The sequence below is a fragment of the Pagrus major genome, chromosome 1 (genome assembly GCF_040436345.1).
Source record: "Pagrus major chromosome 1, Pma_NU_1.0".
Taxonomy (NCBI): domain Eukaryota; kingdom Metazoa; phylum Chordata; class Actinopteri; order Spariformes; family Sparidae; genus Pagrus; species Pagrus major.
This window is the reverse complement of record NC_133215.1, coordinates 24,754,915-24,781,614: the sequence shown is the minus strand read 5'-3', so window position 1 is coordinate 24,781,614 and position 26,700 is coordinate 24,754,915. Positions and strand designations below refer to the sequence as shown.

Here is a 26,700-nt window from a genome sequence, read left to right as displayed (position 1 = left end):
AATAGCGTCGTGTCAAACACATTATTTACGTAAATTTGTATAACAACCAAAGGGTAACCTTAATGTACAAGGCTGTATGCTGCTTTTCCGTTGACGGATTCGGTCTAAATAATTTAACTATTGCATGTAATTTAGTATACATTTATTGCTACAACCCTGTTTTCACACAGTGGTATTGTCCATTTTATCCCGCCCCCGCCGCCATTTTCCATGTTATTCTCTGTTGCCACACAGGGTTTCACAAATTTTGAATGCATCTATTTCGAATATTTTGTTGAGTTTGGGTTATTAAACACCCGGCTTCTCCAGTTTAGTGGAGGAGGGGAGCTTATCTCCAAATTCAGCCAAGGAGACATCCTGCTTAGACAGCCATGTACATCAAACAGGTAAGCTAACGGCATCAGACTTGTGCTTGTTGCAGGCTATCACTGGCCTATCGTTAGTAAGGCTATGTTAACATTATCCCAGTGAGTGATTGTGCCCGGAATAACGAGGTCTCACACACAGTCTAATGTTATTGTGATCGCAGAGCTCATCAAAATCGCACCAAAGACGGCAACAAGTTTAAGAGCTAGCTTGCTAAAGCTAGCTTAGGCTACATTGATTAATGTTGAATTGGACAGCCCGTTCTCCTTCTCAGGATGCTAAGCTAACGCTAACGTACATTGCTAACTTCTGTTAGCGGATTTGTCTCGTTTCTATTAATGTTGCACATTACCACTTAGCAGATAATTTCATTACATGTAAATATGAGCTTTGATTGTATTGTGGTTGCTTAAGTTTGTATTTATTTTTGTTATTAAGCATGCAAAAGCGTTGACGTCCTGAATGAAAAGTGGCTCGTACAGTAGCCGACAGTAAAGGCCCTGGTGGAAGTCGTACACCGCTTATGATATATGTGATGCTGCGCTTAGCACACAAGTTGTACAGCTCGAGTCGACTTTATATAGGAGGGCACAGGTTGTTATAATGCTACATTAAGGATAAGTTCCTCTCTATCTGTTTCACATAACCACGTCTTGGTACAGTATAGTTAACCTAAATATGAGGATGTTTAATGACTGTTTACTTACGGTGGTCTCTGGGTTCTTGTGCAGGTCATCATCCAGGGGTTCCGAAGTTACAGGGACCAAACGGTGGTAGACCCTTTCAGTCCAAAGCACAATGTCATTGGTGTGTATATGCTCACCTCAACTGTCCACTCATGCTTTTGTAATAAATGTATTTTTCAATAATATGTGGATGTAAGGGGATGTACTTTGAGTGCACCTACATAAGTTGCCAGCCAGTATTGGTGCACTGAAGACTAGTCTTATGTGGGTGGCTGTGGACATACCTTACCATGTCCTCATTCTGTGTTTTTTTTCTGTTACAGTCGGAAGAAATGGGTCAGGGAAGAGTAACTTTTTCTATGGTACGTGAGCCTCAAATAATTATACAACACAGCTGTCAGACATTTTTCCTTCAGTGTTTTTGTTCTCTAAAACTGTGTCTCCGCTCTGTTTTCTTAGCCATCCAGTTTGTGCTCAGTGATGAGTTCAGTCACCTGCGACCTGAACAGCGGCTGGCCCTGCTCCATGTAAGTAAAAGGCAAATGTCAGACACACTACAGATCCCAGTGCCTGAAAATGAAGTGCCCCCTTGATGTAGTGAATGTGTAGAAATTTCTTGTCAGACATGCTTACGCTGACAAAAACTTGTGTAACTTCCTAATTATAAATAATGGATTACGAAAGTCTTTACACGAATTGTTGCATTTCTGTTAATAATGAGTTTGTGTGTATAGAAGTTTGAGATACAAAGGGAAACATTCATACGTGTAAACATTTATTTATTGTATTGAATATGTATTTCCTCCCTTTTCACTGTAGGAGGGAACTGGTCCTCGTGTCATTTCGGCTTTTGTGGAGATTATATTTGACAACTCTGACAACCGGCTGCCGGTAGGAAGTTCAATTTAATCCTTTGACTGTTACTGCACACACACTGATTGATTCTTTCTAACTTTAAGTAAAGTCTTTTCAATTTGTATGTGACAAATACTCTGTTGCTTTGATTTGCAAAGCCTAAATGTGTATATTGTTGTACGCTGAATTTATTTCCCCAATCAGTCAGTAGTTGCATTGGCGCTTGTGAATAACACTTGTGCTAAATCAGCAAAAAAGTCATAACATTTAACTTCGAAATTACCCACAGAATTTATAACAAGCTTTTTAAAATGTTACAAATTGTACACATGTATTTGTACGACTCTTAAGAAACTTGTAAGACTTAGAAAATGCACATACATACAACCTATGCATGTGGCAAAGAACCAGATGTGAAACCACCTTTTAAAAATTTTTCTTTACTTCTTTACTTTTCTCTGCAATCACAGTCCAGGTTACCAGTGGAAGTGGTACATTAATACTATATTATGTTGTTCAGTTTATGTTGGCTGGCTCCCTAAATTGCTGACAACTGCTATGACCACCAATTGTTGTCCCTCTGCTTCCAGTACACACAGTGCTTATTATTTTGACGATGAACGCCGGATGTTTGCACCACTCTAACAATCACGATTGTGCAAAAATTGCTTTTAACTGGGTGTAAAACTGTAATCATGCAGCCATGTAATACTGTGACATAACCTGTTGCTGTTGTGTGTGATTCTCCTCTTGACCAGCGATAAATGTCTCTCCCTCTAGATCGACAAAGAGGAAGTCTCCCTTCGCCGCGTCATTGGCGCAAAGAAGGACCAGTACTTCTTAGACAAGAAAATGGTGACGTAAGTATTGCTGTGGGCCGACTGTCCATGTAATCAAAGGAAATAACAACTCTGTGAATCAATGTAATCACTCGTTTGATTGCGTCTGTGATTGTTGCAGTAAGAATGACGTCATGAACCTCCTGGAGAGTGCCGGCTTCTCTCGCAGTAACCCCTACTACATCGTCAAGCAGGGAAAGGTGAGAAAGGAGTGGATGCCAACCTCACATGTGTTTTAACACATTATAGTCTATTTGTCATTGGTACGTTATGCAATGCAGCAGTTAAACAGGGCTCTAAAAAGAGTGCTAACTGTTCCTCGCTCGATGTCTTTTCCTGTCTTGTAACCATCATAACAAAGAAAACGTTTATGTATGACTTTTTAAGCAGAATGTCAGTACTACCTATACTACATTGAGCAGCAGCAGCAGAGTATTCCATCTCACACGTTATGTCAATATTTCATGCAGATCAACCAAATGGCCACAGCACCTGACTCCCAGCGTCTGAAGCTGCTGAGAGAGGTGGCAGGGACACGCGTGTATGATGAGCGCAAGGAGGAGAGTATTTCTCTCATGAAAGAGACAGGTAAACACTTCTTAACATCATTGTTTCACAAACTGCCAAGAATTATTATTACTGATTGTATGCCATTTGTTCACGTTTTAAGGGATTCAGTCACAGAGTTGTGCTGCCTCTGCTTATGCATGGTTACACTTAAAAGTTTCTGAAAAGGTTCATGGTCATCATTTGTATGTAGTAGCCAAAGGCAAAGTATGTACAGTGCAAACAGTGAACAGGAACAAAAAGCATGATGTTGTTAATTTGGAAAATAAAGTTGCAAATATTCATCCAGTAGCAGCAGTAAGCAATCATCAATCATTTTAAGTTCGATAATTACACAATTTAAAATCAGTATTTAAACAGCATTCACCAAATTATCACGAGTCAAAAATGCCAGTCCCAGAATATGAAGTGTGCAATTAGTGGCTTACATTTTTAAAAAGCAACCTAATGTGTGTGTGTTTCTCAGAGGGTAAGCGAGAGAAGATCAACGAGCTGTTGAAGTACATCGAGGAGCGTCTGCACACCCTGGAGGATGAGAAGGAGGAGCTGGCTCAGTACCAGAAGTGGGACAAGATGAGAAGAGCCCTAGAGTACACCATCTACAACCAGGAGCTGAATGAAACCCGCGCTAAATTGGACGAGGTAAGGAAAAAAAAAAAAAAAAAACTCAAAGAAAGAAAACCGACTTGTGTTTGTTGTTTGGGTGAGAAAGTTGGAAATTGTCATTACCCATTATTCATTCATTATCTTACACATGCACATATAATACAGAATATTAGTTGTTGACCAAAAATGCTAAATATTAAATGCATCAATATCAAGACCTTTGTATTTCGTTTGTGTTTTTTTCAGCTGTCCTCCAAGAGAGAGACCTGTGGAGACAAATCCAGACAGCTGCGAGATGCTCAGCAAGATGCCCGAGACAAAGTAGAGGTAAAGAAATCCACCTTGCAGAACAAATACAAATATCTGGGATTGGTGATCGGTAAACATAGTAATGATCATCACAGCATTATGTCTAAATGACATTATGTCTGAATTACTCAAAATCACATCAAAATCACAATTTCAAGTGTTAAGTGTTCTCACACTGTGGAAGATTTGTAGTATTGATTAATTTATTCATCAGGAAACTAGTTTGTGGATCATAGTGTCACTACAGGATGTGGCTGTAAGGAGAGATTATAAATGTTGTCACTGAATTTAAATCCAGCCTTTATCAAGGCTGCAAAACCTAATTAATTAGAAACAGTCTTGTTTTGGTGTCTGGTTGTAAGCAGGCTATCTGCTTCTAACTGTTCACATACTTGATGAGAATGCATTGAAATTAATACATAATTTATTTAATGTATCCAAATTTCCGGACAGTATGCGGCCTTGGTAAATGAATACAGAGTTGATTAATCACTGAAGAGGAAGTCAGTTGTTGCATTTACACTCCGTTGAATTGAATCCCACAGCCTGTTTCCTAATTTTGGCTCCCTTTCTGTAGGAGACAGAGCGTGTGGTGCGAGAGCTGAAGTCAAAGATCTCGGCCATGAAGGAGGAGAGGGAGCAACTATCGGCCGAGCGCCAGGAGCAGATCAAGCAGAGGACCAAGCTCGAGCTGAAGGCCAAGGACCTGCAGGACGAGCTGGCAGGCAACAGTGAACAGAGGGTACGGAAGCCTCCCATCTGCGTCACTCTGCACACGTGATGCTGCACCAGCAACACATCCCCCTCCCCCTTCCCCTGCACCATCACTGTCTGTAGAGACGGATGGTCGTCTTTTTCTCATTTAAACCACTTTACTCACCCATGTTAGTAGTTGGAAAGTGGGGCACTTGTGAACAGTTACGTTATTTGCCCTTAAAGTTCTGTTTATTTGATTGGATGTTTTAAAAATTCATTAAACTAACAATATTTAGAAAACAAGTTTTGAAAGCTAACCAGCAAATGTTTGTTTTACTAGAATTATTGTTGATACATTTCCTGTTGAACCCAACTGATACTCTTATTACTGGGGCCTATCTTTATTCTGATATCGATATATCGACCAATATATAGATATTTATATTTTCTTCAAGCATCTTTTCCTGAATTATGTTCTGTGGTTTGATATCGGTGCATACTGGACAGCTTCTATGCTGACACCAATATATCTGTGATGGGCCAGTATTGGCAACTAATGTTGGTTGGTTGATTAACTTCATCAATTTATTAACTAATCAAAAAACACCGATCCAAATATAGTAGTCTGTGATAAGTTTAACTTCCCTGTGAAAAAGGAGTTGGCCTAATGTACAGACAGTTTTTAGTGCTAAATCTTTCAGTGGAACATTTGCTTGGATGAATTGAGAAGCAGAGGAAGCACCAGCCTGTGCATCAGACTCTTTTCCATCAGCTCCACTATACATCATTCCTGGCACCAGGTTGTGTGTACAGAGCTGGCATGGATCGCTCTCCGTATGGCCTTGTGTTCAGTGTGTGTTTGTGTGCACGTGTGAGTATAAGGACGATAATCATGCAGAACGACTTTATTGGCTCAGTCTGTGTGTGAACCGTGATGGGTCCCAGGCCGCATGCTGGCTGTTGGTTGGATGAAGCCCACCTGGCGTCGGCTGGCACAGCATCAGCCAAAAGTTATTGGAGCAAAATGAAAAGCAAGGGAAGCAGAACTGCGTCACTAGTTTCTGATGGCTCTGATTTGATGTGGCATTGACATGATGGGGAAAGTGGAGGAAAACCTGTGGGATGACATCCCACCAACACCACCCACACAGAAAAATATGTCAAAACCAGTAGTCTGCTGTTGGGGAGAGCTAGGAGGAAACTACAATTCTTAATGAAATTGGAAGAGAAAGATTTGAGAAGGATTGTTAATTCTTGACAGAGGCTTGAATTTTTAAGAATGGGTTTACTCTACATATTGTAGAGAAAATATTTTTACTTTTACCTACCCTCTGCATTTGCTGGATGTTCCCTTTATTTATTAGTTTAGTTTAGTTACTACTTTTTGAGTATTGCATGTGTTCTTGGTTTACAGATTACAAGCGGCATCAGTTGAAGAGATTAGGAAGTAATTGTGAGTTTATTCTTTTAGATTATGGTGCTTTATACAAACAGTATATTCAGGGTTCGTACAAAGTCATAAAACTTTCAAAAATGTTTAACAATGTTTTAATAGTTTTCTTTCCAAGGTAAGGATTGTGCTTGAATTCAAATATAATAATTGAAAAAAATGCTTGAAATTGAACATATTGGGTACGCACATGTTAGGGTCTGCCCACACAGTTTCTGAATTTATAATCTATCCATCATCATAAAATACACTGATGCTGTGTGCGATCTCCTCAGCATTTGTTGGCAAAAAGGCAGGAGTACATCTACGATTATGCGTAGTAATTGAGTTAAAGCCCAATGTGAATATGGCATCTGAGTAACACAGGATATGATTTGTGGAACTGTTGGTATTTTTTGGAGGATTATTTTTGTTTTGGCCTTTTCTGTGGTACACAAATTGTGCAAACACTTATACTTATCCAAGCTGTTAACTGTTGGACCATTATGATGTGGCAGGAGTAGATATAGATATTAGACATGTGGGGAAAAATATAAAAATAAATGTTTGTACTTTTTAAAATCATCCCTCCACCATCTTCCTCTCACAGAGCAGACACTTCAAGTGTCTCTCCTTTGTTTGGTAAAATGGCATGCTCTTGCTCTTCCAGAAACGCCTGCTGAAGGAGCGTCAGAAGCTGCTGGAGAAAATCGAGGAAAAGCAAAAAGAGCTGCAGGAGACTGAACCCAAATTCAACATGGTGAAGGAAAAAGAGGAGCGGGGCATATCGAGGTAGGGATGACTCATTCTCGGCATCGGTCCCTTGAGCAGCCTGTGACTAGGTATAACTCGATGAGTCAGTCATCACACTTTGAATACATTTTAATGGGGAGAGATCAAGAGGTGGATGCACATGATATATTTGTGGATTCTCCTACAAAGAAAAAAGGGCACATGCGTAGAGAAATGTACATGTAATTATGCACACGTCTACATGCACAGTTCGTTGGGGAATTAATAGCAGTACAGTGGCTTCCTGTGTGAACTTGTAGAGTTTGTAACACATTCCATGGTTACACTTTATTCCAGACTGGCCCAGGCTACACAGGAGAGGACAGACCTGTATGCCAAGCAGGGCCGTGGCAGCCAGTTCACCTCCAAGGAGGAGAGGGACAAGTGGATCAAGAAGGAGCTGAAGTCTTTGGACCAGGCCATCAATGATAAAAAGAGGCAGATTGCAGCCATCCACAAAGACCTGGAGGACACAGAGACCAACAAGGAGAAGAACCTCGAGCAGTACAATGTAAGATCACCCGAAACTGTTACAGGTTTTCAATCTGAAATGGTCACTTTTTGTAGCTCAGGTGAAATTAATCAAAATGCCTCTCTTACTATTATTACGACAATATGTACTATTCATTTCGTTGAAAGATAATTCGAACATGGAGCTAACAAATTCAGTTATTTTCCCAAATTATATCAGGTTGTTGTTTTGGTATTTAATGTTGATAATTGATTAAAGCAAATTCACACTGACAACGTTTTCACGCAAACTAATTTTCCACTATTATTCCGAACAGACAATATTCAAAGTTTGATTTGGGTCATTTAATCAGCATATGTTGGGATATTCTGAATTATTCCTTATTCTGAATGCAGCATTTTCTGACTAAGACATTTGGGATATGCGGATATTATTGTCGCCCTGCTAACTTTTCCAAGTGTGGTATGTATGGTATGTGGTATGTTCTTTTAAATGAGAATGTAGGTTGAATATTCATCTCTATAAGCCATGTAAACTGCTTGGTAGGAATATTGTCTTATTCTGAATAAGGGCCAAAACCGGAATACTTAATGCATGGGCACATAGCCAGTGTCTCCAGTGCAGGTGTAAATATTTGGTGCATTTTAAAGGGACTTCTGAATGCCACTGTATGATATATTCCTCATTCAATTCCTTTAAAAGCTTTCTGCAGTTTAAGTCTAACCTCTTGCCATGACTGTGTATCAGACTTACTTTCATCTTGTCTCTTTAGAAACTCGATCAAGATCTAAATGAGGTCAAGAACCGCGTTGAAGAACTGGACAAAAAGTACTATGAAGTGAAGAACAGGAAAGATGAGCTGCAGAGCGAAAGAAAGTAAGAACCTTCCCTTTCCCTCTAACCTCCTCATTGATCTCATATCTTGGACTTTCAGCCTTGGCTTGTGGCCATGCCTCTTTATTTTTTGTATAGCATCAGTTGAGTTTACATTCATCTTTACATGAGTCATGCCTGCCTCTTGCATTAAGATGAAAGGTTGAATTGTTTACCCCTTCTTTAAGCCAATATGCCGTTTTCTGCTCGGCAACCTTTAGTTCCTTACCAGAGTATTGTCTTCTGTGAATATCACTGGGCCTTCTCTGTCTCCTTAAACAATGAGCTTTATTTATATAACAGAGAGTATGATGCATCGTGTCTCTGCTGCCAGACACCTTTTTTGCGTTTTAAAGGTCTTCCAGAGTGGATGAATTGTGTTGTGGTGAAAATCAAGTCAGGACAGATGCTTGTCTGCCTCTTGAAACACAACAGAGCATTTCCGTTCAAGTCCCGCCATAATTGAGGCAACAGACTCAAGGCAAAAGATGTTTTTTGTGTTTAAGTGTTAAAAAAGAGGTACGGATCTTTACGAAAAAATAAATTACACTGAATTCAATAACAGGTTCTCATTTTCATCACTTCACGAAACAGATGTTATCAATATATGTTGTCTGATATTGACTCTATCGTGCACCTTCCATTTCACTGTGATTCATTGTTGAGGTGTAGTGGGTGAAAAAGGCAGCATAATGACAGCTCTGAGAGGAGCACAACATGCAGATCCTGCAGCTGCAAGCTGTTAGCAGTGTATGAGCTCAAAATATGAATAAAACACAACTATTACCTTAATGAATACAAGATGGAGACTGTTTTGGCAATGTTATTGTTTTCACTATTTAAATTTGATTTATTAGCAAGAATTAAGCAAATCTGTTTCACTTGAGAATAATAGCAAATAGACACAAATGATTTGAAATAATGTGAAAATCAAGGAGACGAATATTTTAGTTATTTACTCAGTGCTGCACGCATATAGTGAATCTGCAGTTATGGACAAAAATGCTGCGTTTCTACTTATTTTTATGAAGAGAAGTACCTCTCAAACATAAAATCAATTAGTATTTATTGAAATATTATTTACATTAAAAATATTCTAAAGATGTGTTTTTCTGTGAGTATCATGGCTGCAGTTTGGTTCTGCTCTTTCTGGTGACATAAGTGTAACAGTGTGTGATTGTCTGTGTCTGTCCAGCTACCTGTGGCGTGAGGAGAACGCAGAGCAGCAGGCACTGGCAGCCAAACGAGAGGACCTGGAGAAGAAACAGCAGCTCCTTCGAGCCGCCACCGGCAAGGTCCGTGTCACTGTACATGACTGCGTAATTATTGACTTGCATAACGCAGCTGCAGGATACCTAACGCTATCGTCTGGACATACACACAGACACCTCATCTCAGGATGACACTTGTAAGCCTGAGGTAGACCTGCCACATGTCTATCAAACCTTCACACATGTGTTTACTTGCTGAATTGTATGCTGAGAGAGGAAATGGGCAAGTGAAGATAAATCAAACCAGAGTGAAAAAGTGTGTCTCTCTCCGACTGAGCCCACCTGAATACTGCGAAGGACTCACTTTGTGACTCAGCCAGTTGTCAGGATAGGTATATCAAATAGAATCATTCATCTGCCTCGCTACTGGCACCTTATCATAGCTAGCTAAATTTACATATGACTCACTCCTCTCTGCCCCATGCAATAACTGCCAGTTGTCTCTTCTGGGCAGATACATCAATCAAATATCACTTCTGAATAATGTCTGCTGAGATGAAAGGAGGCTGTTTGTGGCTTCATGGACAAATATCCTGCATTTATTTTTTCTTTCATTGGTCCCGGCTGACTCATCTTGTCTCCAGCCTTTGATGGATGCTATCTGTCCTCTCACAGTACAGGCACGATGTTGCAAAATACAACTTTGTCATTCTGTACCTTACAGTATTAGCTACATTATATTTGGAAGTAACACAAAAAAGTTTTACAAATTCAGGGGTTCATCTGTTAAAACATTGTTCTGTAACAACGGTCTCTCTTAAAAAGATCAAGGCTGCTTTTGGGATTGACCAAAAAACTGAAAAGTTTAAATTAGAAGAAGAATTATAAGGATTTGGCATGTTTTTAGGTTTTTAGGGTAGAGTGAGAGGAGGGACGTTCAGTTTGCTGTAATTTGCAACCGCACTGCTAGATGCCATTAAGTCCTACACACGGCACCTTTTAATTGTAACACTTTTAAGTTCTTCGACATCCGCAACACAAACGCTTTTTCCCCTCAGGACAGGAGCTGGACACGTGCAAATAGGCGGGGTTGGAGAGACAAAAAATACTGAAAGGCTTGCTTGTCCTGTTTTTGAATTTGATGATCAAAATTGAAAGCTTATTTGATCAGTTTTCAATTTAGGATAAAAATCACGACAACCCTAATTAGCATATAAAATATGTTCCAATGCTGAGTGTTAATTACCAATTGTAGGATCAAATTAATCTTTTAATCAAGGTGAGACTCATTGTTCTGTCTCTTGTGGCCCACCAGGCTATCCTGAACGGCATTGACAGCATCAACAAAGTCCTCGAGCATTTTCGTCGGAAGGGCATCAACCAACATGTCATTAATGGTTACCACGGCATCGTCATGAATAACTTTGAGTGTGAGCCCGCCTTTTACACTTGTGTGGAGGTAACTGCTGGTACCAGGTGAGGGCAACTTTTTATGTTTTCACTGTTAGCTCTTTGTGTTGTTTTCCATGAAAACGTCTCCATCACACATTTGTGATGGGTATGAAAGTTTTGCAACAGAACACATGTAGTCCGATTTTAAAATCAACAATGATTCCACTTACTGCATGCTGATACAAATGTGTCCTGTGTATTTAATGAGCAGGGTGTTCTCTTTGCAATTCAAGTGGTCAGAGTGAAATAATGTGTTGTGTTTAGTTGTTTCAGATATGCATATATTTGTCTTGTTTACATCAACGCAGCCTTGATTTGTAGTTAAAGTAAGAATCTTGCCAACCCATCTACTCATTGATGTTAATTGTTCTTTTTCTTTGTTGTTCCTTTGTGTCTGCTTCCCTGCTCTTTTATTTTCTAGACTGTTCTACCACATAGTGGAGACTGACGAAGTCAGCACCAAAATACTAATGGAGTTCAACAAAATGAACCTGCCGGGAGAAGTCACATTCCTGCCCCTGACCAAGCTGGACGTCAGGGACACCGCTTACCCAGAGACCAACGTAAGGAACATACATAGATTGCATCTGAAACCTTGTATGTAGTAAATTTAGACCTTGACCACAAATGAGTATATTTAACTATGAAACAATTAACTTAAAATGAAAGGTTAACCAAAACTTTGACCATGCAGGATTCTCTGCTAATCAGCACCTGAATATTTAAAGAAACACATGTTGGCAGTCAAGCACAGAGTGAACCTAAATGATTTATTTAAGTAGTCCTCCGTTGATTTTCCCAGTTAAAACATCTTTTCCGCCAATACCCATCTGACAATAGAGAGATTTTGTCTGGTGATGAAGTGTGTAGTATACTGTATGCCAATTTGTCCATAACAATGTTTTTTTGCCCCTTAAGGATGCTATCCCCATGATCAGCAAGCTGCGCTACAGCACCAACTTTGACAAGGCCTTCAAGCATGTGTTTGGAAAGACCCTGATTTGTCGCAGCATGGAAGTTTCCACCCAGCTGGCCAGAGCTTTCACCATGGATTGTATAACTCTGGAGGGTAAGCTGACCTTTGATACACAGCACAGTATATACCACTAACACAAGAAAATAAAAGTTTTACACGGTTTAGTACCAGTCTACCTGGTGATGTTGTAGCCGCTTACTTCGGGCCCTCAAGTGTATTCCATATTGACATTATCATCAATATTTGTGCTATCTTGCTGATGAATTGGTCTGCTACAAAAAGTACAGAAATAGGCTTTGGAACAGCTATGAGCTGTATAATAACTTGAACTATCGACTCTGCCTGAATAATGTTCCCAGTTAAACTGTTTGGCCTTCAGCAGATGTGAAGAGGTTTAGCAATGTCCTCTGTCGGCAAGCTAATACAGGATCTTTGCCTTGACTTTGGAATACTGAACTTTGTGCATGCTTGTTCAGTTTCTATGTAGCATTAAATGACATATTTAGGACTAAATGTCATTGTACTTCCAGTTCTGTAGACGCAGTTTATCTCTTCTATGCAGTACATTGTGTTGTGACCTCCTAGGTGACCAGGTGAGCCATCGTGGAGCTCTGACAGGAGGCTACTACGATACCAGAAAGTCTCGTCTGGAGCTGCAGAAAGACATGAGGAAGGCTGAAGAGGAGCTCGGTGAGCTGGAGGCCAAGCTCAATGAGAACCTGCGCAGGAACATTGAACATATCCTTTCTATTAAACCATCTAATGGGTTTATCTAAGGGTCTTAGTCACTCTCTTTCTGTTGGCTGATTGGCTGAGTTTAAGATCAGTTTACTCAAAGGTGAGTCATGCAGTTTATTTAAAAGCTTCACCAAATGATCACTTTATCAGTGAGAAAGATTTGTTTCTCCCTTTGAGATATATTGATGTGTGAAATGTGTTGAGTCACATATGAATACCAAACAGTTATTATGTCAGTGTTCATCCCATGGGGTATACAGGAAGTACATGTAATTAGAGGAAATCTTTCTAGATTTATTATTCACCTTTAATGTTACCAAACAGACTTCATCCTTTTTTGAAGTATAGCTATAATATTTTTGAACATTGAATACAGCTAGTCCGAAATCAGTTCCTCATCTTTTCATCGCAGTTCAAGAAAATTGTTTCATTTCAGGATAGAATTAGATTTTTCTGAAATGTTAAATAAGTTTCGGTGCAAACTAGTTTTTCCAAATGAGTTTTCTCATTGACATATTTTTACAAATGTTTTAAGGACAGTTGGCTTTATAAGGCAAGCTTTTGTTGACTGTATCTGGAGTATACAGAAATAAAACGGTAGGTGTGATAAAGTGTAGGCACTTGTGATACTGGAATTTTGCACCCAGCCTTGGACAAATGGAGGAGGAGACATTGTTGTCACCTAGTTTGTTGGAAGCCAAAAATATCTATAAAGAAGATCACCATCGTATCCTGTACATCAAGACATATTTTAATTCAAATGCCATAGTGTAGCGTAAAGGAGCTCTCTTCTCTGTTGGAACTCTATTCAAAGATGTTTTAACACTCCTGAGTGCAGCTGCTACTCAATAACAGAGTGCTGTCAATTGGCTAAGCCTGTATTTTAATTTAAATCCATTTAGGTTATGTAGCCACCTCAGCCAGCAGCAGGCTGGCCTCTCTGAGAGGGTCTAAGCAGGTCAAGAAGGATTAGTGTATATTAGGTCATATCGGCCAGAGCCGTGACTCACTGCTGGACAGCCCATGAAGGCAAAACAGGCGGATCAAAAAGGATTTGTGTCTGCAAGTACGTTATGTATGTTTATGGATATGGTCACTTCCGCTCAGGTATGATTATCTGTGTGTTTGCACACCTGTGTGAGCATGGGTAGTTTCTCACTCACAGCCCAGTGCTGTGTATGCAGCTTAATGTGTGCACCTGGCCATTACGTACATGTGTGAGTAGGCAGGGGAAATGGATGACTGAGCCGATGACATGGCGCTTGTCCTTCACTTCTGCAGCGGTGAGTCAGAGAACAGATCAATCATTTAAAAGCCTCTTATTGTTCACTCCCCACCTCTGCCCCATCGATAAGCATGAGATTACGCTGATGCACCTCACTCATCCCTCCTGTTTTAAGATTCCGTCTTCATTTTGCCACCCGCTCCACATTGCAGTGGAAATATTGAGGTCATGCAAAAGGGGCAGTTGCATTGTGACTGCTCATAACTGCGACAAAACTTATTGACTTGGTTATATGAAATGCACCTGATTCATAAGAGGGCAGTGGTCATTACAGAGATTAATGCAGGTTTTTTTTTTTTAATCATTTAATTCAGGGCAGTTGTGATCCTGATGTCGGCTGTTCCATTCAAGAAAATTACCAGATGAACCATCTATTTTCTCCATCTGCTCGTGGCAACAGGCAGGGCTGTCCTCTGACTTTCAATGGCCCCTTTTAAATCAGCAGATTGATTGACTCGTGAGTGAGTGTTTTATTGAGTCCAGCCAAACCTCAAAGGCCCAGTGGAGTGTTGTAGTCGTGGAAGATCAATAACCCTGTCTGTTAAATTAGCCTAATGATGAGTATGTGCAGCCCTCCTTAATCCTCTGCCTTGATATAAGTGATGATACAGTCTTCCCTTTGAGACCCAATGAGTTGCACTAAAAAGCCTGCTAGCTGTCCTCTGACCAATTTTATTTGCTAATGAGAGCAGACTCTATGAAAACAATCTGTTCTTTTGTTAATTTGTGTATAATTCTTTATTGTCCAACTCTTTACTAAGCGGTAGAAGTAAGAAGTACAGTGGGCAGTTTCAGCAGTCTTGCATGAGGTTTAAATCTTTCATAAACATTTGCTTATACCTCCTTAATGGCTGCCTCCACGCATCAACAATGAGATCGACCAACTGATGAACCAGATGCAGCAGATCGAGACACAACAGAGGAAATTTAAGGCCTCCAGAGACAGCATTCTGTCAGAGATGAAGATGCTGAAGGAGAAGAGGCAGCAGTCAGAGAAGACGTTCATGCCCAAGGTGCTCATCTTAGGACCAGAGTTCAGCTTGTAACCCGCTCACAGTCTGTCTGTGCAGTCCACTCATGTCTGGCTCTTTCTCCTTCTTCCACTCCAGCAACGCAGTCTCCAAAGTCTGGAGGCCAGCCTCCATGCCATGGAGTCCACTAGGGAGTCACTGAAGGCCGAGCTGGGAACAGATCTGCTCTCACAGCTCAGCCTGGAGGACCAGAGGCGTGTCGATGACCTCAACGATGAGATTCGTCAACTGCAGCAGGTCAGCAAGAAGATTGGACAGAGATGTATGCTCTGTCTGTTTTCTATGCACAGGATCTGTGGCACAGATTGTCATAGTGCTACTTTTCTCTTTATGTTTACATTCAAAATGAACAAAATCGAAATCTGTCGAGAATCTTGTTATCACTATATTTAGTCACAAATTTATGTTTTTGTTTTGGACCTCGACTTGATTTATTCTTTTGATTCTTTTGAAATCAACTATCTAAGATTTTGTTAAATTGAATTAATTACCCAGATCCCTTCGCTTTTTATATCTAGTTATATGCTGTTGCCTACACTTTGTTGTTTATTTGTCTCACGTCCCTCGTCGCATCCTGCTAGTGTATTCAACCGACCTGAGTGAGGTGAGAGCAGCAGCTGTGAGTGGGATGTTCCTGTGATCCAGTGTTGCCTCCTCTTTCTCTTACACTGCCAGCTGCTCTCAGCCTTCACCTCAATGAACTCTCAGCCGTTCCTGCTGTTGTTGCACAACAACACCGCCCCCGCAACATGGAGCCTTTCATGTATGGTTCTCCAGTGTTGGCGGTTGTCAAATTATATTACTTGCAACATAACACTTGGTCAGAAGATATTATTAATTTGGTGTTTGCCTGTGTGAATGCAGACACAGGGGTGTTTGCACCAAATCCAGGGCAAAGACTATATGGCGACAGATGTAGTAGATATTAATCAGAGGCTGTTTATACACAAATTTTAGCACCAGTTTTATTTAGTTACATTTCAAATACTCTGGTGGCATCATTCTGTGCAGCAGATTTCTTCCATCTGATGCACAGAACAAGAGAAAACTATTTTAAAAACTTTTAGATATTGAGTTACTGGGAATGTAGTAATGTCTTGTTTGTCTGCACCTGGCAAAGACCTGACAGGAGTAATTGTTTGTGTTTTATGTGTTGACCACCCACAGGACAACAGACAGTTGTTGAATGAGAGGATCAAGCTGGAGGGCATCATGACCAGAGTGGAAACATATCTCAATGAGAACTTACGGAAGCGTCTCGACCAAGTGGAACAGGTACACTGTCCTGTCTTAAGTCTCATGATTGATACGGCTCTGCATACAGATTGTTTTTTAAATGTACGATTGATGTGTAACTGTTACTTTGTTCTTTTATGTTACTCTTACAGTAAATTATACATTATTATTTGCATAAGCAGCAAGTTCAGCGGTTTTATCGTTTGCAGCTGTTAGATGAGTCTTAGTGTTGCTTTCAGTGCTTGCATTCATTCAAGTCAGAGGAGGGGTTTTTGAATTCCCATGACCCTCTTTCTGTTTTTTAATGTGGCCTAATTTTCATTGACACAGGAGCTGAATGAGCTGCGAGAGACTGAGGGAGGCACAGTGCTCACAGCCACAACATCTGAGCTGGATGGCATCAACAAACGTGTGAAAGACACTTTGGCTCGATCAGAAGGTACCCATTATACTAAAGACATGACACTAGGACAGTGGTGGCAGCCTAAAAATTAGTGAAGCCAACCTGTAACCAAAAGGAGAAGCTGGAAAGCGGTTTAAAAAAATACCCACTTTCCATTCAGAACCTTTCAAAAAAACATAGACCCCTTTTTTTCCACCAGAGCTGATCAGAAAACGACATTGGTTGGTAATGTTTCCCTGTGAAACTGATATTCCCCTATTAAAAGACCTAAAGAAAAGCATTGCAAGTGTTTATAAAGAGGAATTAAATGCAACATTTTCCACAATGGTTTGGAGCAAAGACCGACAACTGTAGAACATCGTCTGTGCCAGTAATTCTTATAGTTGTTTTTTAGCTTTCACAGATCACTCTGCATTGACTTTCGCTGCATAATGCACGAGAATCTACTGACAAACTTGGTATAAGGATGATGCCAATCATTCATCAAGATCATCACACACACACACACACACACACACACACATTTATTTATACTTTTCACTAATACTTAAAAATAAAATAAAAATAAGCATCAAAATGCATTAAAGAAAAACTGCCACGAAATAAAGTGAGATTAAATGATTTTTGGATTGTATAATTAAAGTATTTACTCTGCTACTTAAGAGTCACATCATTGAATATCTTTTCAACCACTTAAGAAAACAAAACTTGTTGCTATTGTCTGCTCTCAGAAATCTTTATTGATTTATCATCTATTGAGCCATAACTGTGCTATCTATGTTGAGAAACTGTACACAGTCGTCAGTGGGTTGGTACCACCAGCAGATGGTGAGAACTGCTGTGATGTGTTTGACTCACCGTTAGTATAATATGTTGTTCCAGAGTCAGACTGGCCACAAAGTTTTTTTATAAATGTTCTAGTGGTGCTGTGACTCAGACGAGGTTGATGTGAATGCAGTTGTCAGAAAGCACTTGTTCCTGAATAGAATTCATTAGCATGGATTCATATGTAATAACTGACAATAGCTTATTAAGACATATTCACAGCATGAGCTTATTCTTAAGTAGGCTTGTTTTCATGCCTTTGTTCTTAACTCTTTGCATGTCAATTTTCCATTTATGATTCAGTGAACAATATGATTTTCTTTGGTCTTTCTCCATTAAAAAAGTGGGGGAAATAACCTCCACATTAGTAGGTTGTTGATGAAGGCTTAAGATGAAACTTGCTCCTTGTTATAAGGTATTAATCATGTCTGAGCCAGGGACGTAGCCTCTTATGTGTATGCACTAATGTATAATCTGAAATTAACCCTGTGACTTCTACTGCACCACTCTTACCGCCTCCTCCAATGTCTTTCCCAGATCTGGATTCTATGATTGACAAGACAGAGGGGGAGATCAAGGACCACATAAAGAGCATGGAGCGCTGGAAGAACATTGAGAAGGAACAAAATGACGCCATCAACCACGACACCAAGGAGCTGGAAAAGATGACCAACAGGCAGGGCATGCTGCTCAAGAAGAAGGAAGAGTGCATGAAGAAGATCAGAGAGCTGGGCTCGCTGCCTCAGGAGGCCTTTGAGAAGTACCAGACCCTCACACTCAAACAGGTACATGCATGCACACCCAACCGTAGTGCTTAATGATGATGCATGATGGTTTCTGGCTTTCATGTTTAATTCATTTACCAGGCAACATCATCACCATCATTCGGAGATGAAGCGTGGCTTTATATATTCTAATTTAAGGTTACTTTTTTTTCAGTCTGTATTCAAACAACAGTCAGGTGCCTGTTTGAAGATTGTGTCAGAATGTTCTCGCTGGCATCATTCTTCCTGTTTATACTCACTATTAAGAGAGTGCTTCATCATGTGCTTTCAATGGAAGTGATGGGGGAGAAAAGTCATCCTTCTGTGCAGTCTGAGTCAGACAAATGAAGTGGATATCTTCCTATTTTACAGTCTTTCCCCCTTCTATTGAAACAAGTTTTGGAACAGATCTCTTCAGGGCCGATATGAACAGGAAGAATGAATACAGCAAGATGCCGCTTGGGGTCAGGGGAACAAGCTGTAAACGCAACATTGACCTATAATCATACATGATTAAGGTAAAGGATAAAGATGTTATGCTGAATATGTTGGCAAAACAGTTACCTATTTACACATCCAGCCAACACAGCGACATTAGCATCCATTTGGGGTTGTGCTTCTGCCCGCCGGAAGAATCTAGGTCCAGTATTCACTTTTCACACTTGGTGCTCTGGGTTGTTCTTCCCCCAAATCCTGAGGGAAATATCTGGCTCTTTAAGTAGAAAAATGCTGCACCCACGAGTCGCTCACGGCTGTCTGCTGTTCGGTGGTGGGCAGGTAGTGTACATTGTCTTTATGAGAGCTTTTTTTTTTTATCACTGTGGCTGAACATTAGATTGAAAAGAGCAATGAGACTCAACCTAAACAGTAAATTTGTTGCTGTAAAACCAAAATGATGCGCTGAAAGATGTTCAAAGCCTCTGTCTAGCTGAGAGAACTGCAGAGAGGTGATAATTCTCAGTGGGATTGTCACTACAAGCTTTAACATTACACATAGTCATCTGAGCAATTGTTGATATAAAGAAAATTAGTGCAGCTTTGAGCCTCTTGAGTTGCCAGCACTTTCTTAAAGCCAGTCCTGGCTTCCACTTTGTAGTCACGACGTTGTAGTCCCCCAAACCCTGTTGTTGACACTAAACATTGACACTAAATACATAAGAGCAGCAACAACAACAATAACTATGTAGGTAAACTGAAGGTCAGTTTTCCGTGCAACCGATCTTACTACCTGAGTGTGCACACATACCCACACTGATAGACCCAGGTCTGATAAGGAATAAGGCCTGAGGCCGTCACATCACATCCCACCCACTCACCAGTGACTCAGACACTAGTTAGTGTACTGCCTCTGATTTTTTTTTTTTTTTTTAGCCAACTGCCTCTGGGAGCAGACAGAGAGTTTAGTGGACTTGGTTGCATCTTCCATAAGTGTCTGAGCATGTACTGAGTGTGTGTGTCTGTGTGTCTGTGTGTCTGTGTGTCTGTGTGTGTGTGTGTCATCTCCCCTCCTCTACAGTGCTGAAAATAACCTCACGCTTTCTCATAAACACTCCACATGGTTAATCTTTCTCCACAGGACACTGCTTGCGGGTAAGATGGTGCCATTGATTGCAGAAGTGGATGAGGGGGCCAAGTAATAATGGCACTTGCTCATGTTCCCTCGGCCATTAGTGATTCAGATGGATGAATTTATAGTTTGAGAGTTTGGAGAGTGCATGTCACTTTTGAGCCAGGCTAAGCTGGTTATTAATTAATCAGGTCACGTCCTCTTCAGATATGAATAGAGTCTGGCAGAGCACTTTTAGATTCTTGCTCTGAAATGAATAATGGATCTGGACTCATGCCTCCGTTTAAGTCAACAAGTGGTATCATTACACATAAGTGGGATACAGCTAACTTTTTTTAGCAGATGATATATTGATTTAAAAAAAATCTCTACATTAATTAGTTTGAGTAATATTATTAAGAAAAAAACCTTCTTAAATGTGAATATTTTCTTGGTTCATGACTCCTCTGTGAAAGTAAACTGAATATCTTTGGGTTGAGGACAAAACAAGACATTTGACACCATGAGCTTGGGCTTTGGGACACAATGATCGACATTTTTCACCATTTTCTGACATTTTATAGATCAAACAACTGATGGAATAAACAACAAAGAAATCAACAGTGGAAAGTTAATGATAATCATTTTTTTGTACTGTCTTTTGAAACCTCTGCCAGGAAAAATTCACAAAGGAGAAGTCACAAGAGCAACTTTTAAAATATAAAAAAAACATTTTACTAATCTACATAAGACGGAAATAAATAAACATTCAATCATCACTAATATACTTAAAAGCCACATTATAGACAAGATTCTGAAGACAAGACAAGAATGTTAAGAGAAATATTTTTAAAGATACTGGCTGACTGCCAGCCTGACTTCACCCAGAGCGAATGATAATTTAATCCTTCCCTTTTTCCTCTCCAACAGTTGTTCCGAAAACTGGAGCAGTGCAACACAGAGCTGAAGAAGTACAGTCATGTCAACAAGAAAGCTCTGGACCAGTTTGTCAACTTCTCTGAGCAGAAGGAAAAGCTGATCAAGCGTCAGGACGAGTTGGACCGTGGCTACAAATCTATCATGGAGCTCATGAACGTCCTGGAGCTGCGCAAGTACGAGGCCATCCAGCTCACCTTCAAACAGGTATGTGGCATGTCACAGCCTGTTCAGAGATGGGCACATACATCCATTATGAAGTAGAAGGGCATCGACGCCAAGGACTGTAATGAGGTGCTGATAACTGGTAGTAAAGTAGTTGCACACTCTGGCTCCATATGAATTTTTATTTATATTAATTTTGTGCTCCATATTTTCTCCCACTCAGGTGTCAAAGAACTTCAGTGAGGTTTTCCAGAAGCTGGTGCCAGGTGGCAAAGCTACGCTGGTGATGAAGAAGGGTGATGCTGAAGGCAGCCAGTCTCAGGATGAGGGAGAGAGCGGCGCAGACAGTGAGAGGGGCTCTGGTTCACAGAGCAGCGTTCCTTCAGTCGATCAGTTCACTGGAGTCGGCATCAGGGTGAGAGTTTTCTTCAGTTGTTCATTTTATGCATTTTAACTGAGAACACTATCCCTTCTTTAATCGCTGATGAATGTTATTCCTAGCACAACATTTTAAAAAAGTGTTTCTGCCTCTGGTACAATAACACAACCTCCCCTGTGTTGTGTAGGTGTCATTCACAGGGAAGCAAGGTGAGATGAGAGAGATGCAGCAGCTGTCTGGAGGTCAGAAGTCTCTGGTGGCTCTGGCCCTGATTTTTGCCATCCAGAAGTGCGACCCCGCTCCTTTCTACCTGTTTGATGAGATCGACCAGGCCCTCGACGCCCAGCACAGGAAGGCTGTCTCAGGTAAAGTGCTTGTTTAAATATATACAGAGAGGGATTCTCCTTAAATAGCAACACAAATAGAGGCTTCTGTACAGTTTTTTACAATCTGTGCCTCAGGCCAACAGCAAATACTTTATGATCATTTCAGTTTTGTTGTCATTGTCAGATTTATGTGAAATATACGGCTGCAGCTTGCAGTGGAGTTGTAATGGATGAATATTTTGTATTTTAAATGTTTCCATTCATGATAACAGCAAATCATGGTTCCTGTGTTTGTGAGAAATTAATGACTCGTACTTCAATATTTCATTGCTAACAAATGTAAGAAGGTCATAAACACCATCTTTATACTGCGTGTCTATTTTAGACATGATCGTGGAGCTGGCAGGCCATGCCCAGTTCATCACCACCACCTTCAGGCCTGAGCTGCTCGAGTCCGCTGACAAGTTCTACGGTGTCAAATTCAGAAACAAGGTGAGTCTCCTGCTGCAGGGCATGGTTTGTCCACAAGGATTCATTCAAGTTGAAGATTACCTGAAGAGGTTTTATCACAGACGGACTGTGTGGGATCTAAACAGTGCCAAAATGATTCTCAAAAGTCAAACGACCTTGTTTTTCATTTTACAAATCATCAAGTTTAAGAGGGTTCAACAGTGAATGTGCAGCATTTGCCGTTCTAAAATGTAATAGTGAAGTAGTGAACAACATTTAATTTATCCTGAATAACACTATTACATTTTAGGGTCTGCAGGGTGTCATTGGGTGGAGGGACACTGCCTTTCCAGCTAAGAATTTGGTGTCAAACTATCTAGCTGAATTGTCCTTGAGCAAGTCAGTAAAATAACGATGATAATAACAAAAATGACATAGGTTAATAATAGGTTATTTGTCCTGATTGTTTCTTAAATCCAGGTACAAAAGCTTCTGTTATTTTGTCCTTTTATTGTTAGTATCAATTTTCCTGAAAATACCAAAACCAACAATGAATTTGTTCTTCTGACAAGTATTGTCTTTGTAACTATGAACCTGATATAGCTTCCATGTTAACTTTACTTGTGTCCAAAAACCTTATCGCCGCATTAGTTGCGATAATCACCACCATTACTGCAACATTAACATAATCATCAAGTGTTTGCAAAACACTCGGATCAGGGTGTCTGTGATGGGTGAGTCAAAGTGTCTGTAGTGTGGTAAGCTAAAACAAATAGTTTACTAACAGCTTTAGTCATACTACGGTTCAGTTGACATAACTGTAAAATCCAAAATATCCAGACCCTGAATTTACAAAAGAGGAAGTTTAACTCCAATCTCTGTCAGTGTAATGTCATCATCATCATCATTGTCATCCTATTTAAGTCTTGGTATCAACAAACAAATGGGAAATTTTAAAAAAATCACGATATCTAACAGGTAAATGAAGCAAGCATCGTTACAGAAATTGTGTGCATGTAGACAGTGAACAGATGGCCACGGTTGGCTGGTGTTGATTTCCACTGTTGACTTCTTCACAGTTTCTCCCTGTAAACCAGGTTTGTGTTCTGCTGAGCTGCCTGAGTGAAAAGAAAATATTTCCTTTTGATTTGTTGAGGTTTCATAACATAAATGATTACTGATTAGTCAGAGTGGCTGAAATGGAGACGTCGATTGGTCATTAATTCTGTGTATGTGTTTAGGTGAGTCACATCGATGTGATCACAGCGGAGCAGGCCAAAGACTTTGTGGAGGATGACACCACCCATGGTTAACAGTCTTCGGCTCTTCATCCTCCTCCTCCTCCTCCTCCTCTACAGTGCACTGCGTAGCTCAAAGCCTTCCACCACCGGGCCCAAAGACAGAAATATCTCACTCCATCTATCGACCAGCCTTTTTTTAGCCCCTCTGTTAAAGATAAACAGTGCAGCACATCTATGCTTCTCAGACCATCTCTGAAGTTGTAAATCGTTGCTTTGACAACACTCAGCTCAAAACTACTGGTATTTACTGTTTACTTTTGACATCATTTCAGGCTGATAAAACTACAATTAGAGAATCAGAAAGTGGTTGTGTTGAAGATCTGTGAGCAGGGAACATTAATTGTCACATTTTCCTGCTCTGCCCGACGGATAACAGAAGTGTTCTTTTACATTTTGTCTGAAGAGGTCCTGAAGAGAGCACTTGTTACCTTTTTGTGTTACTGTGTTGAGTTTTATAACAGTCAGTTTGAGCAGAGCTTTGGTAATCTGTCATTTGAAAGTGCCAGAGAGGCTCTTGAAGGTAACAAGCCTTCAGAACCTTTTCAGACAGCAGATCCTCTTGTGTACAGTTGAGACAGTTTTGATATGACTTGGATGAAAATTGTTGAAGTGAAACTTTAAAGCTCAGTGGAGATGAGAGGCTCTTAAGCTGATTTAGAGTTTTGTTTCTGTTGCCCCCCTTGGAAAAAAGAGTTTTTGTTCACTCTTGTTTCTGTAATGTGTATACTCTTTGTACTCATGAAACGATGCTAACTTGTATCTGTTATAACCAGCCTCATGGCTTAAAATGTTCAAAGGTTGTGGTTCCTTTTTATGGTTGTTTCTGTATTGCGTAATTTCCTGTTTTTTAGGTCATTTAAATATATATGAAGGGTTTAATTCCAAAGCATCAGATATCTATTTTGGAAATCAACACAGCTCCATGAATTTGATCGGTCGATATTTTCAAAAACAGGTGATTCAGCGGTGAATAAACCAGATCTATTTGGGTCCTGAAGTGACTCATTACTTCAATAAGAAGCCAAATTTTGCTTTTTCTAGAATGAAAAGTTTGTTTTTTTTAATTCCTTACTGGAAGTGTTGTTTGGGATTAAACTCCTCATATATTGTACCTAGTTTCAAATCTGCTTTTTAAATGTTTTGGTTCCTTTTTATGTAATTAGAAAACTTACAAAAATAATAAAAGGTTTAAAAATAATCTGTATGACACAGTTGTGTTACTTCTTTCTTGATAAGACCACAAGGTGGTGCTGCACCACTGACACCTGACATCCTCACATGGCCAGAGCTGTATTTAAACAGAGAAACAGTTTGTCTTAAGGTGGAAATAAATTATGCACTATTCAAGAGGGTTTTAGTGAAACCTTAACGGATTAGTTTTAAATTGAGCTTCTCAACATTTTCTCCTAAATACAGCAAATTGTGAAGAGTAGGCAGAGAGCACAGTAAACTTGAAAATCAGCAGTGTTGCTAAAAAAAAACGAGTTCTCAACAAATTAGTTCTGAATTGATCTATTCTTACTTTATTTCACACATTTTTTAAGAAACTGATGATACTTTTGGACAACTGAGTGAATCCATAAACATTCACATACAGTTTGTTCTCATATGTCATGACTTGTATTCTGTCATGTTGGTTTTTATCATTTCAGTTGCCTGTTGTTTATATCATGTACACCTGTGTTCAATCCTTCAGTTTCACCACCAACTCCTTCCTGGATTCCTTATAATCCATCTTGAAATACACAAGGTCAGTAACCGTCTGGCTGCTGGCATCAAGGTCAGAATCTTACTCATGACGCAGCCCTTACACTCACGTTATATTTTGCCGTTGATATCAATGATCCTGATGAACTTCAGTGTGCCAGGGGAGATTCCACATGTCACGTCTGTCATTCTACTGTAACATCACCTTGCACTGGCAGCGAATCTGAAAGGTCTTGACCTCCTGAGACAGATTGGTGGATCCCTGTTGTAATACCGCAGACCTCCGGAGTATCTGCGCCTGGTGTGTTCGCCAGGACTCATTACGTCAAGCTTTGAAAACAGAGTACCCACAACTGGATTGTCATTGTACTCCTCTTTATTACACCAGTGTTATTGTCCGTTAAAGCAGAAATACATTTCTGTCCTGCTGTTAGAGGGAAAAAAATGAAGCAGAGCAATCAGATATTTCCTGGACCTACTTAATCTTGGTAACCACTGGTTCCTCCACAACTCGTTCACACTTCTGATGTGAAAAATAGAAATAGCCCCCTATGTCACTGCTTCCTCCTCTCATTTTCTCTACCATGCACATTATTCTGGTATATAGGGAACATGTATTTACATTTTTACACTCCAGGGCGTGAGAAACAGTAATTCACATGTTTTTCCATTGTTGTCTGATTTTCAGGAGTTTATTTCATAATGTCAATCATTCTGTAGGCGTATTTGTATCAGAGCTTTCAACAACAAGGTAAATTAGCGTTTTTTTCCATAAGATATAAAACAGAAACAAAAAGACACACATTAAGTTCAACGATAAGTATTTAAGATTAAACATGATAAGAATAAAGAGATGTGGTGGTGTGCACCAGAAAGCCCAAATGTTGTGGTGACACTTTTAGATGTAAAATATAGATATAAAAGTTATTGATTGATTTTATTTTTTATGATTGGATCTGTGTATACAGTGGAGTTGTGGTTATACCAGAGGTGTGTTAGAAATGTAATGATATGAAGCCTGTTTAAATGTTTGAATTAATGAGAGTGAATATTAGTGTCCACTTTTTTTACCCACCAGCAAAAAAGGCTCTCAAAAACTACTGACATAAAGATTAGATGTGTGATAATGATCTACATTATGTATAGTATATATCTCCATACAACAGGATGTGACATTCGACTTCATTTGTCTGTTTACAACAGTGTGTTTTTGTACCCTGCATATCACCCGTGTCATCTGCAGCTGATGTTTTTCTAACCTAGCAGTCATTTGGTTAAAAACCATGCCAGTGACCCTGGTGCGTCACTGACAGCTCACCTCATCCCTCACCTCATCCCGCGCCTGCCAACAGAGAGCAGATTCGTTGCTCTGGCTTCCAGATATTAACAATCCTGCACGCTATCTTTCACCAAGCCGGCTGACAGATGATGAGGATCAGGAGGAGCCGCGCTTCACATCTTCACTGCCATATTCTCCAA

At 40.0% G+C, this 26,700-nt stretch overlaps 1 protein-coding gene across 1 annotated transcript; it reads left to right on the top strand.

Annotated features, from left to right (window-relative positions):
* Window positions 1–202: 202 nt before the first annotated feature.
* smc3 (structural maintenance of chromosomes 3) lies at window positions 203–24,712 on the top strand. Its single transcript, XM_073471210.1, has 29 exons — window positions 203–386; window positions 1,098–1,173; window positions 1,376–1,414; window positions 1,512–1,579; window positions 1,872–1,943; window positions 2,688–2,767; window positions 2,868–2,946; window positions 3,217–3,334; window positions 3,780–3,955; window positions 4,166–4,246; window positions 4,806–4,970; window positions 7,024–7,145; window positions 7,443–7,656; window positions 8,390–8,493; window positions 9,686–9,785; window positions 11,017–11,177; window positions 11,575–11,716; window positions 12,072–12,222; window positions 12,715–12,867; window positions 15,014–15,165; window positions 15,262–15,420; window positions 16,351–16,458; window positions 16,750–16,858; window positions 18,185–18,432; window positions 20,888–21,100; window positions 21,282–21,473; window positions 21,625–21,802; window positions 22,149–22,255; window positions 23,455–24,712. The coding sequence occupies exons 1-29, from the start codon at window positions 372–374 to the stop codon at window positions 23,524–23,526; spliced, it is 3,654 nt and encodes a 1,217-aa protein (XP_073327311.1). The 5' UTR covers window positions 203–371; the 3' UTR covers window positions 23,527–24,712.
* Window positions 24,713–26,700: the final 1,988 nt, after the last annotated feature.